At 48.7% G+C, this 17,829-nt stretch overlaps 1 protein-coding gene across 1 annotated transcript in view; it reads left to right on the forward strand.

Moving 5' to 3' along the window:
• Positions 1-966: 966 nt before the first annotated feature.
• The window catches only part of SLC22A18 (solute carrier family 22 member 18), a 45,586-nt gene continuing 28,723 nt past the window's right edge, over positions 967-17,829 (forward strand). The window contains exons 1-5 of the mRNA XM_026036813.1: positions 967-1,211; positions 4,971-5,701; positions 6,652-6,749; positions 8,475-8,620; positions 8,971-9,103. Of these exons, the coding sequence (XP_025892598.1) occupies positions 5,528-5,701; positions 6,652-6,749; positions 8,475-8,620; positions 8,971-9,103 (551 nt within the window). The 5' untranslated portion in view covers positions 967-1,211; positions 4,971-5,527. The remainder of the gene's footprint in view (positions 1,212-4,970; positions 5,702-6,651; positions 6,750-8,474; positions 8,621-8,970; positions 9,104-17,829) is intronic.

A 17,829-nucleotide genomic window follows, 5' to 3' on the forward strand; every position in this document is an offset into this window, starting at 1 on the left:
GCTCGGAGCGGAGCAGGACCCCCCTATGGGATCCGGCTCCTCCTTCCCTCCTTCTCCAGGTTGGAAAGCCCTAGGGCTTGCTCCCCCTTTGCTGCGATGGGCTGTGGAGATACCCAGTGAGGCAGCCAGGTGAGATAATTCCTGCTCCCTCCCTGGCTTCTTGTTGCTGCCCTTTAATTAATTTATCTTCTTGCCCACAGCTTTAAATTGGCTTTCAGCGTGGCAGATTTCTGAAGGCATCTCACTAAAATTGTGTGTGCTCTTAGTCTTGGAAAGCGATGCTTYTGTAAGCTCCTGGCTAGAGCCACAGCATTAATTTTGCTGCGAGCATCGTGTGAGGACCCAACATGACATGGTCCAAGGAGCTCCCTCAGCCAGGGGACAAGCAGAAGGAGAGCTGGATTAAACAATTCAAGTTTAAATATCAGAGCAAAAATTCCCAGCGTGGTGGGGTAGGATTTTCATCTGGGAGCCAAATAATCCAGATTTTGCAGCCCTTCCCAAAGCATCAGTGAATTAGCTGGGTACAGGTATTTGCAAGTGAAAATACGAAACAGGTGAAATCAGTTAAGCTAGTGGTGGCCAGGTGCTAGTCCATTGTGATCTGGAAATGATTCGGTGGGGTATCTCTGGAGGTGCTATATTTGTGGGATTTGAGTGGTTTCTAGACCAAATGTGCTTGCTTTTCCAGGAGGAGAGCATGGTTCCCTGAGGTGTCATCCTCTGATTTTGATCCTGGCTTTTCTTCTACATGCGCTATTGTTGCTAAACAAGGTTTTTGTTTTCCCCTGCCTGCTGCTGGAGGCTGGACCAGGAGAGCAGAAGTGAATGGTGCTGCAGAGACACTGCTCTGTGAGCAGTGAGGTTTGAGAGGTGCGTGAAGTGGAGATTTCTCAGCAATGACTTCCAGCAGTGGACCACGCTGGTCGGTGGCTTCTGACCTCTTCCATTTCTTATTGTACCGTTCTTCTGTATTATAGGAGAAAATATCTGCTTAACTTGGCTAAAATGTCACGAGATACAAGGTAAATCATGGTGGCTGCTTGAAGATAGAAACACTGGCCTGGGCCGTGCTGGATTTGTAAATTTGACCTTAAAACCTGTCTCCGGCCCCCTGGGAAGTTCCTGCTGCTTCCCTGGACATCCTGCAGCAGGTCCCACGCTGCAGTCTCGCTGCTGAAGCACCCTGGAGCAGGTCCAGCTCTGGCAAAGTAGGTTTGATTGCATTTTTTGTTGTCTCATCTAGCTACAGCCTGCGTGGCTGATGATGTAAGTCTGGCTGGCAGAGCAAATATGCCTAAGGTCTGGTCTGAGGAGCTTTAAAAGCTTCTCTGACAGCGCTGCCAGCTTGCATATTTGCTCCGACTGTATACCCATCCCCTGCAAGACTTCAGCCGCAATAAAGCGGTATTTGCATAGAGAGAGAGAAAAATACGACCATCGGACAAGGATTTGTAAGGCCCTTGGATCCCAAAGAGACTTAAAGATGTCCAGCTTTCCCCAGCTGCTTCCCAAGCTGCCAGAAACCCGCCCTATGTAAGAATATTAGTAATAATAATGTTATAAATGTGCTTTGCCCAGCCCGGATTGCTCCCAGTTCTCCTATAAATTACAGGGGCTTCAGCACGATTCAATGACAAGCAGCTTTTGCCATTCCAGGAGGTGGCTGTGTCGGATGACCTGCTGCCTGCTGGAGGCTGTTTGTGCACGTCAGCTTGTGTCACATCCAGCACGTTCCGGGGCTATAAACCTTGGGTGTCCAGTGCTCTGGGTGTATCCTGAAGCCAGGGCTCCATCCCCGGCCTAACAGATCTCTGCAGCTTGGGCTTTAGGATGCTTGGGCATCCTTGGATGAACCAGCACAGCTGTTGTGCTGAAGCTCATGCCCTTCCCAAGATTTTCCTTCTTGCGGGAGAGCAATTCCTGTGGCTGGGCTCAAGTGAAGGCCTGGGGAGGCCCGACAGTGTCTGCCCCGGGGAGGTCGTGTCGAAGCCAGCGAGACTGGGTAGGAAGCACTGAACTATTTCGTGTTATTCTTGGTGCAACTCTACTGAATTCAGGCCACGGTATTTTTCCCAAACCCACAGTCTCTACCCTGTATTGCATATTTTGATGTCAAGTTCTAGCATTCAGAAATGTTGTCTTCTGGTTTAGTTTATCCCAAATATTAGAAAGGAGAAACTGTCCAGTGGTTAAGCAGCTGCACTGGAGTCCATTAGATGACCCGGGCTGATGCCAGGCTCTTCCCCTGGCTTCCTCATGGATTTGGGACAAGGCATCAAGTCCTTCTGCCCTCTTATCAGATGAGGAAGATCTACTTCATTTCCCTTGTCTGAATCTCCAGCTTTTATTGAGTTTACAAGGCCCCAAATGGGGCCTCGATATTAGATGGAGCTCTTGAGCTTTGCCTTTAAAAAGTTAATAACAACCGGCCCTATTTCAGATAAAATGTGATTTGCAGTTTAATATGCTAAGTTACAAAAAAAAATTACCAAAAGAATGAACAATGGTCTTTCCATTTCGCAAAATAATTTGCCAAGCAGAATGAGCGCACCGGCGTTTTTATAAAAACAAATTATAAATAATTGCTTTTTGCAATTTAATATGCACATAGAAAGAGCCAAAAGAGTCCTGCAGCCACTGGGAATCTGATTTCGTTGCCGATTTGGACTGTCTCTGTAGTCCTTATGAAAATCCCTGAAGACTGTGTTATTTTGTAAACTAAACATGCCTATTTTTTTCCCCCTTTTCAGGCCATGTGGATTCTTTCCATTCATTAGCAGGCAGCTTTTTTTTTTTTTTTTTTTTTTCCCCCCCCCTAACACAATTAGACAAAAGAATAAATCAGTCAACAAACATGGGACATAATTTTGGCAATAGCAGCCTGTATATGCTCTTATTTGCTTAACCATATAAATCTTTCACCAGATTACAAATGAGGCCATTTCACTCGATGTTGGGGCAGGGGGAAGGGAGGGAGTTTGCTTTAAGTGTTGAGTAAGGAGAGTTCAGTAAGTCCCTAAACTTCTTAATATTCTCAGCTTTCCACTCTGATTTTTCCAGAAGTGAGCAGATAAGCATGCTTTAGTGAAGATATACCAGGGAAGGCAACTATAAATACTCCCCAAATGTTGAGAGTAAGTGTTAGGGCTTAATGCACAAGCTAATTGTCTGCTAGGCAGTTTAGTTGCGAGGTGTTTATCTCCTCACTTGCTTTTACCATAGTTCTCTGGATTATCAGTCCTTTAAAACTCATTTATCCTACTCAAGAGAATGCAATTCCTATGTGCCATAACTGCTTAATTAATTCTTCCCCATCTTTTGCATTAATTTATTTTTTTTAAGTAGGACTCATTGGTGACTGGGTGCTCCCAGGGATGTATCTGTAGCTGATGCAGAAGGTGCCTTTAGGTAAAATGCAATGCAAGCCCATGCTGTCCATCACTACAATGCATTTCCCTGCACAGATCCAAGTCAAGTGGGATCTAGCTGGATGTGTCATTGGTCCCAGGAGTGGTGTGCAGTAGCCCTTTCCTGGTGGTTTGTGTCCCTACCACAACGCACCTGGCTTTGGCATCAATTTTAGGCCTCCACTTCACAATATCTTGTCTTTCCCTAAAAAAAAAAAAAAAAAAAGGAATTTAAACTAACCTTTTACTCCAAATCTCCTGTCAATGCCCATAAAAAGGAGGTGAGCCTTGGTGGGAGCACGGTGGGGATGGGTATAGGCAGAGTTCTGTCATTAACTTTGCCTCTCYGTTTGATGTTGATAACTTGTACACAGTGCAAACCAAGATGTTTTACTGGAGAGTTCTGCTGAGTTGCAGGAAATCCCAAGCACTAAATTAATAAAATTAGTTGCGTTACATTTAGATGATCTACATGGTTAGCACTGATTCTTTGCTAAACTGGGATGTTCTCAAGGCACCTTCCTTGAGTAACTGCTAAGCTGTGGTGAGCAGGATGAGTAGCCAGTTGTGGTGTGAGTTATGTGGTTCATAAATTTCCTTTCAGCTACTCATGCTCTTAATAAGTTTATGAAAGGTTGTTTCTCTGCAGCTACTAGTGATATGGTACCAACACCTGGGGAAAGGGTGAACTTTCAACCTTCCCCTCATTCGCTGGGAGGCAGAACCTGACAGGCCTCATCGAATCAGGAGGCTCTGCAGCAACGGGTGTTGTGCACACACCATAAAACGATGGTCCTTACCCCAGAGATCTCATAGCAACCTCTCCCTATCCTTGATTMAAACTGGGCAGTCCTGATGACCGCAATCTTTCCTCAGGAATAAGGCAAACCGTGTAGTGGGTCATGTGAGGAAGAGCATGGCCAGCTGGTCTGGGGAAGTTCTCATTCCCTCTGCTCGGTGCTGGTGATGCTGCCTCAGTGTCTGGCCTCCCCAGCTCAAGGGGGCTATGGACAGACCTGAGGGGGCGCTGTGCAGGGCAGTGAAGATGGTCAAGGGCACATGGATGTGCGGGAGGTAGAGGCTCTTCTTGAGGGTGACAGCTCCTACCACAAGGGACTTCACGCCCAGGTACTTAGCTGGCCAGTCTGCTTCCTGGGAGATATTCAGAGCTGATCTAGAAAAAATATCATTGCCAAACTGATAGCCTTGCTCAAGCAGGAGGCTGCCCGAGAGATCTCCAGAGGTGTCTCCCCCAGCAGTCCTGTGGACCTGTGATAAGCCAGTGAGATGGAATCTCTTTTTGTTTCCTCTTAAAAAAAAATGCTCAACCAAACATCCAGACTTCAACAAGTAAACAAACAGAGCCCCAAGCAAAGAAAACCCAGGGAGACAAATGAGTTTTGTTTGTTTTAGTTCCCCAATTTGTAGCCAGCCTAATTTGTGAGGCTGTAACAATGTTTTTCCTCCTCTTCCCCAGTGTTTTGGCTTGGCTGGTAGTCTGTGGTCTGAGTGGAGACACATGTGGGTATTTGCTAGCTTAGGCTCTCTGTACRTTTGCAGCGCCTGGCATGGAGTGGAGGGAAAAGGATCAACTGAAAAATCCTGGCTAGAGCTCATGTACATGCATCGAACACTTAGGTTTGGTCTAGTACCCGCCTAAATCTATTGTGGGTAGCACGAGGACTTGGAGACAGTCAAGTCTTATTTTCCACCTTCAAAACTAGAAGTGCTTTTCATGAAGAGTCAAAACACTCATCTTGTGTGAGCCACCGGTACCAAAGATGTGAAGGAGTTAAAAGAGTTGTGTCCACGTGATGGTATTTGGAGCGAAGTCCAGTGTGGGCCCTGCGCGGATCCTCAGGCTGGTCTTCACTGGGATGGTCCTTGGGGCAAGCAGCCCACCTGGGACAAAGCTGCGGAACCAGATCCCTGGTTCGGTGAGGGACTGCAAGTAATCCAAGGGGAAAGAAACCGTAATCCCTGGCATGGTGACTCAGCACATTTCCCACAGTTAAGCTTTGAACTGTAAACACCTCTTGGCACTTCCCCGGCACGAGGCGTTGCCAGCGCCGCCGCAGCTCCGTGCGGGAGCTCCCAGCCCGGTGGCGAGYGGCACCATGAGCCCCGCGGGAGGCCCCGCTGGCCCGGGCGGTCAGCAAGGAGCCGGGGGGGCCAAGAGCGAGAACGAGGAGCGGCTGGAGGAGGCGGCGAAGCAGCGAGTGATCYGTGTCGCCTACGTGGTTGCCACGCTGGATCTCGTCTTCTTGTTCATGCAGCTGGGAGTCCTGCCGGTGAGGGCGGCTGGCCGGGCTTTGCTCCGGCTGCGGGGTGTCCTGAGGGGCTSTCTCCAGAGCAAGCGTGGTAGAAAGCTGGGTTGTTGCAGGTGCATCTAGAGCCCTTTTGGGGCTGCGGGCCCCTGTGGGGGCTCTGCGTGGGGGTAGTTTGTGCCTCTCTGCTCCCCTGGCTAACAAGGGGCTCAGGTAGGCGGGCTGCCAAGCTGAGGGGCTGCAGAGGTCCTGCAGGAGCCTGCAGCTGGCCCTGAGGCGAGGAGCAGGTCCTTGAAACCGTGGGAGGTGCCCGGTGTGGCAGGGCTGAACAGAGACCCAGAGCAAGGTGGAGGATGGGTGGCTGGGCGGTCAAAGCAAAGCATCAACATCTGCATCTTCCCCCCTACCAAAGCCAATGGTCCAAACTCAGGTTGCTGGGAGGGAGCAGCAGCAAGCGCAGATATGGGTGCTACCTCTGCAGGTATCCTGTATTTTGTTCATCTCCTTTTTTTTTTTTTTTTTTTTTTTCCCTTTAMAAAAGCACCCAAAGGAAGCAGTAGGTGAGACCACCCAGAGCAGAGTTATTCTTGTCATTGTCCAAGGCCCAGTCACAGACTGCTTAAATAGAGTAATCGAGGTTAAGGGAGTCAGGCAGCTTTGGAAAGCTCATCTTCATCTACTGCATTCCCACACTTTGCCCAGCAGGACCAAGCAGAGCCAGGAAAGCCTCTGGACATGGATGCAGGGCACCCATCAGGAAGGTGGGTTGGTTTGGGGACACCTCTGTGCCTTCAATGATGGTTTAAACTTTGTGTGCCGTGAGCCGAAGGAAACGAGTGATTAAACCGTAGTCCTCTATGTGCAAACATGAGGCTCTTTATTCCAAAATATAACATATTTAATTTCCCAATTTCCCTAACTTTTTTGTTTTCCCAATTTCCCTAACTTTTTTGTTTTGTTTTGTGTGTTTTTAGTACTTGGCAAAGAGCCTAGGTTTGGACTCAGTTGGGTTTGGCTACCTCCAGACAACCTTTGGTGTCCTTCAGCTCGTGGGAGGCCCCATTTTCGGAAGGTGAGTGAGAACGATTCTCATGACCCTTTTCATTGCTGAAAAAAGCCAGGCATTCTTATATTTAATAAAAATGCTTTATTTGTAGTTCATGCTCCTGTTGAAATGTTTGAAGATTTCATGAATGGACAAGGGGAAAATAAATACTGTAATTACAAATACTGCAGCATTGAAGCAGCCTTTATGTTAACTTAGCTATACTTTAATGACAAATATTTAAGTGTAACAATATACTCAGGTCCTTAGAGCCTGAATTCTAATAATTTAATCTTGCAGATATTTTATGGCTGTGTGTAAGCTCAGAAATGTCATATGACTGTGAAACCTTTAAGAAAGAGAACATTTATTAAGGAGAGCTTTTGGTAAAAAGGATGAGGATGATGTTATTTCTACAGCTGATTCTTGCCTCATCAAGGTTAATGTGATTAGGCATAAAGCTACAATTTCTTTAGATTTTATATGTTCAGGGCCCAATTCCAGTACCATCTGAAATCCTGGGTTTTATCCATGCATGTTTTTCCCTAATGCCCATAAGAGATACTAAACGAGAACAGAGAAATGACGTACAGAAATCCATTTAGGACTGAAGGAAGATATTGCCATACAGAAACCAACCTTTGCAATGTAGAGATGAAAAGGCTCTTTCTAAATTTGCAAACGTTTTCTCCTCTGCACAGACATGAAAGAAAAGGAGGAGCAATAAGAAATGGAAATGTGGAAGCAACTTACGTCAGTTTTTCTTATTCATCTCGACTGACACTGCTTAAGAGCCATGAGAAGATGACGCACTGAAATTACTATTTAGAGCAAAATCAAAAGAGCCCTGAGCTATCTAGTGAATCGAGGTCCTTAGGTTACAAGCAGCCAAGATAAACTTCCGTGGCTCTGATGTAAACAGCAAAGCTTTGACCCGTTCCTTTTCCTCAACACGAACCCCTTACGTTACTCGTGCCTGAAATTGTTTGTAGACACGTCTTCTGTGTGAGGTACCATTTATCTGCTAGCTGCAATATGAAACTGTAATAAAACGAAGAAAGGAGGGATTGGAGTGAAAAGCTTTTCTAGGGCTTGTCTTATGGTAATCTTAGTCCCAGCTGCTAAGGCAGTTTCTGTTGTGCTCTTGGATTTTGTCCAAATTAGTGTTTTAAAATTTCCTGTGAAGCCGATGCATTTAAACCAGGGAGCTGAACAAAACCCGAATCAAAAACAAAGCCTGTTTTGGCTGTTTCTTTTTTCCCCCATCAAAGGGGAGCAAATTTGAACCACTACTGCAAAGTCTGTATTGACCCTAAACATAAAACTTTCTCTTTATTTTCTTTAATTGAAACCGAGTGAGAGCAGTTATTCTGAACGTGCTCTGGAAAGGAATTGGAGCAATTTCCATCACCGTTGGACCTGAACAGAAACATCAGCTAGCCTGATTCCTTGCTCTGAACCTACTCTAAGTAAAATTTGAGGGCAAGAGACACACAGAAGTTTTAATATTTAGTGAGTTTCTTGCACTTCAACTGAGCTGCTCTACCTGATAAAACACATTTATTTGTTCCAACATCAGTGGAAGCAATTCAAGCAAGTGCAGTGAAGTGCTTGTGCTCATGAGGGGTCTGGACATCAGCTGAGCAGTGATAGCTGCTGTGATGAATTTGTATGTCTTGGGTAGTTGTGCATTGCACTTAAAATGCCCTACAAAGTCCCACTTCTGAAAACTTGCCACACTTTCTGTACCAGATTTGCTGACCAGTTTGGTGCCCGAGCTGCCTTGATACTCTCCTGCGCRTCCGAAAGTGCCTTCTTCCTGCTGGTGTCCATCTCCACCAGCATCCCTCTCCTCTTCCTCTCCCGGCTGCCCTCGATCTTCATGCATGGGATGCCAGGTAAGGTTGGCGAGGCTGAGGGGCTTCCCAAATTGCTGTTATTGCCCAACTCTGCTCTTCTTACTCACCTTGCTCAGAAGCAACAGCCCCAGCAGCAAGAAGTAGGAGGACCATGTTGGTAGCTACCAAGGTTCAAGCAGTGAGAGCGTTAGACAGCACATAGTTTGGCTACAGAAAGCAGCACTTGTCATAGTTCCTGTCATCTAAAACACAGAATTATACAATCAATTTCTGCAATCTTGCAAAAGATCTTCAAGATCTTCAAGTCCGACTGCAAATCCATCACCACTGGACCCTAACACTCCTTAGCTTCTGTGGCAAGTATTTTCACAGGCTGTTTTTCCTTGCAGGTGCTCAGAAGGTTATTACAGATCTGACTGCTCCTTCTGAACGTGCTGGTGCATTGAGCAAGTTGGGCCTTAGCTTTGGGGTAGGAATTATCGTCGGTTCTATGCTGGGAGGCGTCCTCTCCACCAAATTTGGGTGAGTGATTGAGTTATCTGGTGTTGGTCTTGTTGCAACCGCTGAGGGAAGTGTTACGGAGTATTTTGAGTATTTTGTTTTGTTTTTCCCAGCTTTTGATGAYATTTTATTCCTTAAATGAAGTCTTAAACTGAGAAAGCTGTATTCTTGTGCTGAAGCAGGACCTGGTACAAAGTAGAGTGTCCAAAAGGTTTCTCTGACTTCTGCTAAGAGATATACAGTGTTTTTAGCAGAAGGAGTCAATAGGGCAAAGACATTCCCAAGCTGGCTCCTACTACTGCAGCCAACTCTATGTTCTGTTGTGCCAGAAGGAGAGAAAGAGTTGGTGACGTTATAACCGTGCTGGATAACTTGGTAATAGACTCTTTTTTGCTCTGTTGGTGATGGTAAAGGACCATACTAGAATTTCATATTTTTTCATAATGGAAAAGAAATTAATAATTTGAAGTGTTAATTTTGCTCTTTCTTTTTCTTTTAAAATGGTCTTTTGCTTCTACAAATTGAGATTAGGAAAGCAATTGCTTCTCTCCCAACACATGCGAGCATTACAGTGTTTCTGTAGGGCAGGTTAGAGGCTAAAGATAGTTACGGGAATCTCTGGATTTCTGGAATTCTGCTTCTTCCAGAGGAAATTGGTGTCACGGATCCATTTTTTGTGCCCGCTAGATGTCCCCATAGGTCTGCCTGAAGTGTGCAGCGCGGTGTGCTGGCTCTCCTGCTTGCCTGGTGAGCTGGGGTTATGCCTTGTGTACCAGCTTTCATCACCTTCAGGCAGCTTAGTGAAATATCCCTGGTTCCACTAGCTTTTCCTGATTTCAGGTTATGATCCTTTTCCCTTTTCACATGTGCAATTAAAACTTGTGTTGTAAGTACTACCGATTTGGAAGTTTTTATGGATGTTGCTGCTCAGGTGTCTTCTAGCAGGCATTCCTTTTCATCCCCAACAATAGCTGCTTGCCTTCAATGCATGGCAACTGGCCAAAGGTCAAGATTACCGTTGGCTTAATCCTTGGTTATGTGCCCATATTTAAACATCTGTATTGCTATTTTGCCAAAGGATGTGGTTTTGGCATTCCTTTCTATGGGTAGGACTTTCAATGGGTAGGATGACGGCCAGGCAGCCTTGAACACACTGAAGATCAAGCACAACCCAATTAACACAATCAGTAGGTGAGTTTGAGGAGAGAGTTTTGTTATCAGTTGGATTCTAGCAGAGGTCCCTGCTCCCCATACAACTTCCTGGAAAAGTGTTGGAAAAAATGCTGGAAGGAGGATTTAGGGTTTGGTTGTAGCCTCTTGTGTCAGTGCTGCGGGTTAAGGGCTCCCTTCTCCAAAGGGGAAAGGCGAGCGTAGGTGGCCAAAGCACAAAGGCTTCCTCCTTTCTTCTGGGACCTTGATTAATTGCACTTGGCTGCTTTTCCCTCCTTTCTTTCTCCCTTTCCAAGGGGGACACGCAAGCGCTTTGCTGCGCGGCCCGAGGTTTGTTTGCTTTCTGCACCCGGGGAGAGGTTTCTTCCTTCTGGTGACTCAGCTGTAGGCTTCAATCGCTTGGAGAAATTATGCGTTTGAACTTGGGGTTTTCCTGGCCAACCCTCTTGGGTTTCTTATTTAACATTATTACAGCAAGGTTTGGGGAGGGTTTTCTCCTTCTTTTTCTTTTGGCTGGGCTATTATCCCCCTTCCTCAAGGGGAGAAGAAAGAGTTTGTTTGCCTGAAGTAGGGAATTACATTTATTTTCTTTTTAACTCCCCTTTCAATAAGCCGTTTGAGCAATGTCCTCTGGCAGGGAATTTCTCAGGCGGCGGAATGGGAAGACCGTGGGCGTTGGGAGGGCCGGAGCGGGGCGAAGGGGAGCGTTCCCTCTGCGCACAAAGCCGGGCATTCTGTGGCTGGGAAGCGCGGCTGCCCCGGCCCAGCTCCGGCCTCGCACTCCGTGGCCGGGAATGGCGTTGCCGGGCCTGCTGACGCCACCACAGGCCTCCCTTTGTCCTCCCGTCCGGGCGCCTTCACAGGGCCCCGCGGTGCCCGTCCGTGCAGGAGCGGCTGCCGGGGTGTCCGTGGCCATCGCTCCGTGGTGGGAGCGGGAAACAGGCTGTTTGGCATGAAGCCATCGCACTGGGGAAGCAGAGCAGGAGCCCTATGATCCAAATCAGCTTTTTGTTCTGTGGCGTTTGGTTGTGGCCTTCCTTGGTAAAGGAATGACAGGATGAAGGAGATTGAAGCTGTTTCTTTTCCCTTTAATCTTAACTTTTTTTTGAAAGCCACAGTCCCCACGATTAGGTCTGTAGCTCTGTGTGGTGTCCCCCATCCCCGCACAGCTTGTCGGAGCAGAGCTTGGGTCCAGTCTGTTCCTCTCCTCCATCCCCAACCTCTGAGCATTTCGACTTGGGTAACCCAGTGTTGAACCCGAGGAGCGCCTCGGCACGCGCTGGGTGGAGCTCATCCTCATTTCCGGCATCTGCGCCACGCACAACAGCGCCCAAAGGTGCTGGGCAGGCTCGGCAGGGTTAATGCAGAGGTAGGGGCTCCTCTGCAGCATGAGGCGTCTTCTGAAACGTATCTAAAACAGCTTTGGGGGACTGTCTCCTTCTCCAAATCCATTTTTCCTCTCTGACTGCATTGGACCTCAGCTAAGAGTGGTCAGGGCCTTGGTAACTGCTTCCTTGGGGTTCCTCTGGGATCAGTGGAATAAATTCCACTCTTCACACCCCCATGTGAGAGCCCTTTGCTGCTTAAATTAAGCTGAAAATCTGAGCCCTGGGAGTCCAGGACGCTGACCCCATGTTCACAGCTGAACTCCTGGCATGTGGTGCACCGTGAAAGTGCACGAGGTCATCCATGAAAGTGCGCGAGGTCATCAGGACACAAGTGCTGAGCTGGAGTTTATCCCAAGCATGCGGCCGTCATGGGGTCATGGGGTCGCAGGCAGATCCATGGAAGGCTCCTCAGCTCACCCTTCCCACCCTGGACCTCTGTCTGGGAAAAGACCTGAGCTCCCACCTCTTTTAGGCCACTGGTTCTAGAGCTGGGTCCACTGGCTCCCTCTTGCTTACCCCTTTCAAGACCACAMTGCATGTATGAAGGTGGCCACAGTGGGTCTTGCAAATCTTGGGTAAACTAGGTGCTTTCTTCTCTCTTCTCACTCCCAAACCACCCTCCATATGCTCCCAAACCACTCTCCATTTGCCCATAGGTGGGGCCCTTTCCCAAGGGAGGAAGAGCKGCAGGTCCCTGGTGCAGCTCCAGTCTCAAGGCAGGTGGAGGCACCTGCCTGGTGGCTTCCCCCCATACCACTGTGGGCCGGTGGGACCCCATCGCTGAGCTCTGGGGACTGCTCTGGGGCTTCTTCCCTCACAGGAACTCTCCCATGGCCTTCTGGTTCTCCAGTGATGCAGAAGGAATGCTAGGAGATAACTGGGAGGGTGGAAATTATTTGGGAGGTTGGACTAGAGGATTGTTAGAGGTCCCTTCCAACCTCAACYGTTCTGTGTGTGATTGTGAAAGGGGAAAAGAGCCAGAGAGGGCTTTTCCTTGGGCTTCTTGCCCACCTTCCACCCTCACTGAAGTGAGCGAGGTGGGCGAGCGTGTGTCTGCCCATCAGCAGAGCCGGTGTTTCGAAAGCCACCTCTGCTGCAAAAACAAAATTTTGGTTTTTTGTTCAATTTGTTCAAAAACAAATCAAAACAAACCCCTCAAAACTTTATGGACAAGCCCAGAGCCCTTTGGCCTGGTCTCCCCAGAGGAAGCAGCACGGGGGAGCAGTCCTTGGTCCTTGCCGGGCAGGTTGCACAATAACCCAGTGTCTCCGCATGACTCACTAGCGCTTCATCTGCTCTTCCCACTCCAGGAATATTTCRTGACCGGACGGCAGCTCCGGCAATGTCCCTGGGGACCCAAACCAGGGGAAATACTGTTTTCTTTGTTAGCACAGAATAGAAAGCACAGAATCGTCTGTGGTCGAGCCCCTGACCTGGGATTTGAGACTTGGCTGTGTCATGGTTTTCCTGTGATCCAAGTAAATCATCTCATTCCCCTGCACTTGTGTTCCTCATGCATGGGAAGGGGCGATGAGATGTGTTTTCCCATCCATCCCTCCCCCCATCCATCCATCCAAGCTGTCCCTGTCTCGAGTGTACTGGCTTTGGGATGCAGTCTGTCCCAAGATGTGTGCATGCAAATGCCCCTTGCCTTGGGACAACGTACCCAGTTTTTCCTGGGCTTACCTTCTTTCTCTACCCCTAGCATCCTGAGCAGGGAGAAGGCTTGTGAGCACAACTTGTACCCATTTTCCAAGAGGGGAGGGTGTTTCTGATTTTATTTACTCCTTTATCAGGAGCAGATGTGAGCAATTTGCTGTTGTCCCTGCAGCAGGGAGAAGCAAGGTGAGGCAACCGTGTGGCTCAGTGGGGCTGGGGGCAGCTGCCCAAGGAAGGGGGCTGAGCTGCAGAGAGCTTTGCCTTGCAGGAGGAACGTTCCCCTTGGTCATGCAAGCACATGACTGGGTGCTCTCTTCCGTAGATTAAGCGGGTCGTGCTTGCATTTAATTGTGATCTGCTTCTGCATAAGCCCAGCCTTGTGGTGGGAGTCTGGTGAGCTCCGGGCAGGAAGGATGTGGTTCTTGCGTGGGAAGGAATATCAGGYGAGGTAGGGAGGAAGGACTGGGATGAATGGGAATGCGCAGCTTTGAGGGCGTGTGGAAAGTGGATTGGGAAGGAAAAGGACTTTAGGCAGTGGCCTCTGGCTCGGGTTCTGGGCTTAGCACTTCTAGATTTGCTGGGACCTCTGGAACAACAAAATTGGTGCATCAAGGCACTTGGCTGGAAGGAAATTGGGCAGAATTTCCAAAATGGGTGCAGTGGGGATCACAGCAGTTACTCGGGCCATCAGTTGGCTGCTGCTGCTCCAGTGCACCTGCTGGATGAGAGCAGCTTCTCCCTGCAGGTCACCTGGCAGCTCACGGGCATCATAAAAGGCCCTGTGGGCCCTTCTGCCATCTTGAGTATAGCTGAAGGCACAGACTTTGGTGGACACAAAACAGGCAGCTGGTAGGGTTGAAGAGAGCAGCGTGATCATGATGGCACCTCTCCAGTTTTGCCTCCTCTTAGCCCCAGAGGTGGCCCCTTCAGGCCACCTGGTTTCACACAGCTCCCACAGCGCAACCCATCTCCCCGMAACCTTCCGCCATCACCTTTCCCCCATACCACGGCACAGCAGCTTTGGAGGAGCACAATGTGCCTCATCATCGCTGGCTCTGACTTGCTCCCCCTTTGGAGGCGTTTTGGGTGTCCTGAGAGAGAGAAGGGTGCTACATGTTCACTGCATGAGTTTGTCTCGCTTTACCAGCACGTAGGGTGCTCTACTCTCCACCTGTCCTCTGAAGGAGGGGAGCGGGATTTTCAGAAATGGCTGTGGTCTTTTCAGGCTGCCCTTTAGGGATGGGTGACATGGTGTTTCCATCACAGGAATTCAGTACTTTGGGAAATCTGGCTTCTTTAAAGTAGTTGGAGTTCACGATCTAGTATCTCCGAATACTTCTGAGTATCTGAGGCAGCATCTGTTTGTGTTTGTTTGTTATTGCAGTTTTTATTGCTTCAGCTTTATTTTCCTTGGGAGGAGATGATATATCTGATCGTTTGTGGGCTGCCTGCAATATTAACTTTCTCGGTCTCGCTCAATGTTCCTTTCTTCCATGGTTACCCTAGGCTGAAACTTTTGGGCTAATTACTCCTTGACAAAGCTTCACTCCAAGTCCTTTTGAAATCTGCACCGTCTCTGCTTGCGCAAGACTTGATTCACTCCCATTCTTACCCTAAGGTGCGGGATCTAAGACTCATCCAAGTCATTGGAAGTGTTTCCTTTGAGCTTTGCTTTACATGAAGCTCTGGGTAAAGAAATTTGTAGAGGAAGGATGAAATGTAATAAATAAAACTAGGAGAATATTTCTGGGTGCTTTTTGAAGAGGAAATAGAAATCCCCTTAGACCTGCCACATGGGAGACATTTGAGAAACACTTGCAGGAGACCAGGGTCTTTAATACAGTGTTTGGACTTCAAAAGGTGGCATTAAAAACACTTAATGATTATTAAAGCTGAGAAAAGTGAAAGCCTCACGTTTCAAATTTTGCAGCCCACTTCCTACAAAACTTGGAAAAGCTCTTTCCTAGTACTGAGCTGTATAACAGACTGTCTATATTCTAAATAGCTCACATTTCTCCCCAGTAAGAAATCTTCCTTTTGGCAGTGTGGGCCCAGGGGATGTTAGACAGAGGATGGATCCATTTTGCTGGCCAGTATTTTCCAGTGTCATCCTGGATGAGACCCAGTCTTCCAGGAATTACTTTTCCTGACGGAAGGAGACCCACCTTTAGATGGACCTGCTGAAGGTTAGAAAAGAAATTTTGAAATCCTTGTTGAAGAACTCTTTTAAGGTAATTGAAGGAGTCTGCAGGAACATGCCATCTATTTACACAGTGGTGGTTAGTGACACCAGCCCCATGCCTCGCACACCCACGTGTGTTTTCACTGCGTGTGATTACAAGGCTGTGGGTAGCTAGCTGCTTAGTTGCCATCTGTCCACCCTTCCAAAAGTTGCATCAGTTGGGTTTCACCTTGCTGCTATGGGGCAAGGGCCTTTTTCAGAGGGAGTCTCCTGGCTCGTGAGGGACTCACAGAACTTTTTCCATGTTTGTATAAAGCATAATTTATTTTGTTGTATATTATATATATTTTTAACCATTTACACACATTTTTTTTTGCTATTGCACCATTCACTGCAAGCAAATCCCCGTTCGCCCTCGCCCAGCCGCACGAGTTCAAGCTACGAGGCTGCATGAGGCCAGATGCCCAGGCACGTGCAAGAGCAAAGGGAAGGCAGCAATAAGGAACCACGGGCACCAACAGCCAAGCTCAGGTGGTATAAAAACACCTGCTGAAAGACTAGCAAGGGTTGTCCAGCTTGGAGATAGCACCTGGTGCATCTGCCGTGTCAGAGGGATGCAAGAGCGGACCTGGCGCCGGGCGGAGGCGGCAGGGCAGGAGCAGTGAGGCCCAGGAATGCCAACAACGTGCCATAAAGCAGCAAGGAAGCAACTGGATGGCAGACCTGGGCTCTTCTTACTGCAGGCCCTGAGGTATTTTTGGACTTTGGAAGAGAGCCATCCRAAAGTAAATATTTAGTCGGCTCTGCAAGCTGTCTGAAGTGCGTGACGTGCCCGTGGCAGGGGTAGCTGCTCCGTAATGAGGCTGGCTTTCATTTGCCAAATGTGACTGCTGCTAAAAAAAGTAAGATCAGAGGAGGCGTAAAGATGTGGGTGAACGTAGCAGTCAATCATCTCCTATCTGCATCGTGGACATCGGAATTGCCGGTGGGAGGAGAGCCGTCTGCTGCTTCCGTGAAGGGTTTCTGCAGGGCACAGGGAGTCTTTCCTCRACGTTTCTGGTCCTGGAGGGTTGAGGCTTTCTGAGCAGGTCCTGCTCATCCTGTGGCCCATACCTGAGTGTCCCTTGGCTATTCAGTCTGTGGACCTGAGCGTGGATGTTTGCCCTTTGGTTGGGAGCAGGTGGTACCTGMGGATGCAAAGTCAGGTGGTGGGCATGACCACTGGTGTGTAGAGGGACAGACACTGAGCAGGCATCTGCACCTAGCGCTCGGAGTTCAAATGAAGCAACCGCTTGGGAAAGAAAGCAGCCTGTTTTGCAGCCAAGGCTTAATTATGTTGATCCAGCAGGCTCTGCTGTGACAGAAGGGGCTATCGGAGGAGCAACACGTGGTGCTGAGTGGAAGGACAGAAGGCAGCAGCGGCAGCAGCAGAGAGCTCCAGCTTGAGCAAAACCCGGCTGAAAGCACAAAGCCACATCCCAAAGCCCAGCTGTGCAAAGCCTGCAAGCCAGACTGCGTGCTGCTTGAATCCAGGGCCTGGGTTTTAGTTCAGCCAGCTCTAAAACGTGGATCTGGGTTCAGGTTTCAATTCTGCTCCCCAAGGCTATTCCAGGTGTGCAAATACAAGCATTTGGCCCCGGCCCATCTCTAATTATACATATTCTTTAAAAGTATTTTCCTTCCTCGGCTCCTATGCTTTTGGCTTGTCTCCACTAGCCCTCTGCGCGGTGCTGGAGCCGAGTTTTCTGGGTATATTAATTGGGCTGTTTACACACCTGGCTTCCTGCAAGAACAGACGCCTAGCTCCTTCTTTTGAAAAGCCTAGCCCAGAGGCTGTAAACAGGAATTGTGCTCTGTCTGGAAAAGCTGCGCTGCTGCTTATCTGTGCTCCCTTAGGCTGTGGGAGCAGCAGCAGCTGCAGACGTGGGTCAGCTGAGCATGGAAACCGGCTGGTGCTCCCTTCCCACCGTGCCTGTCCTCCCACCTCGCTCTGCTCCGCAGGGCCCAGGAGYCACCTCCTTGCTCCAGCACCCAGGGAGGGTTATTGCCCCTTCATGTGACAGGGAGAAGAAGGGGACCCACCTGCCTTCTGGGTCAGTGCAGGCATCTGCACTGCATGCATATATGAAAGGTGGTGGTATCATCCTGGAGCTGTGTCCTATGCGTGACTGTTGATGGGACTTTTCCTCTCTAGCTCTGGAGTTAGGAATAAGATGCAAAAGAGAGGCTGCTATCTGTGCTGTGCAGCTCTGGTAGGGCTTCTTGCACTGTCCTGGAGCTGCAGGGGCACCTGTTTTACATCTGGCACGATCAGAAGTCCTCCTAATCCTGGCTGGGTGGCATAGGCA

The sequence above is a fragment of the Nothoprocta perdicaria genome, unplaced genomic scaffold (genome assembly GCF_003342845.1).
Source record: "Nothoprocta perdicaria isolate Ctin4 unplaced genomic scaffold, notPer1 scaffold_186, whole genome shotgun sequence".
Taxonomy (NCBI): Eukaryota; Metazoa; Chordata; class Aves; order Tinamiformes; family Tinamidae; genus Nothoprocta; species Nothoprocta perdicaria.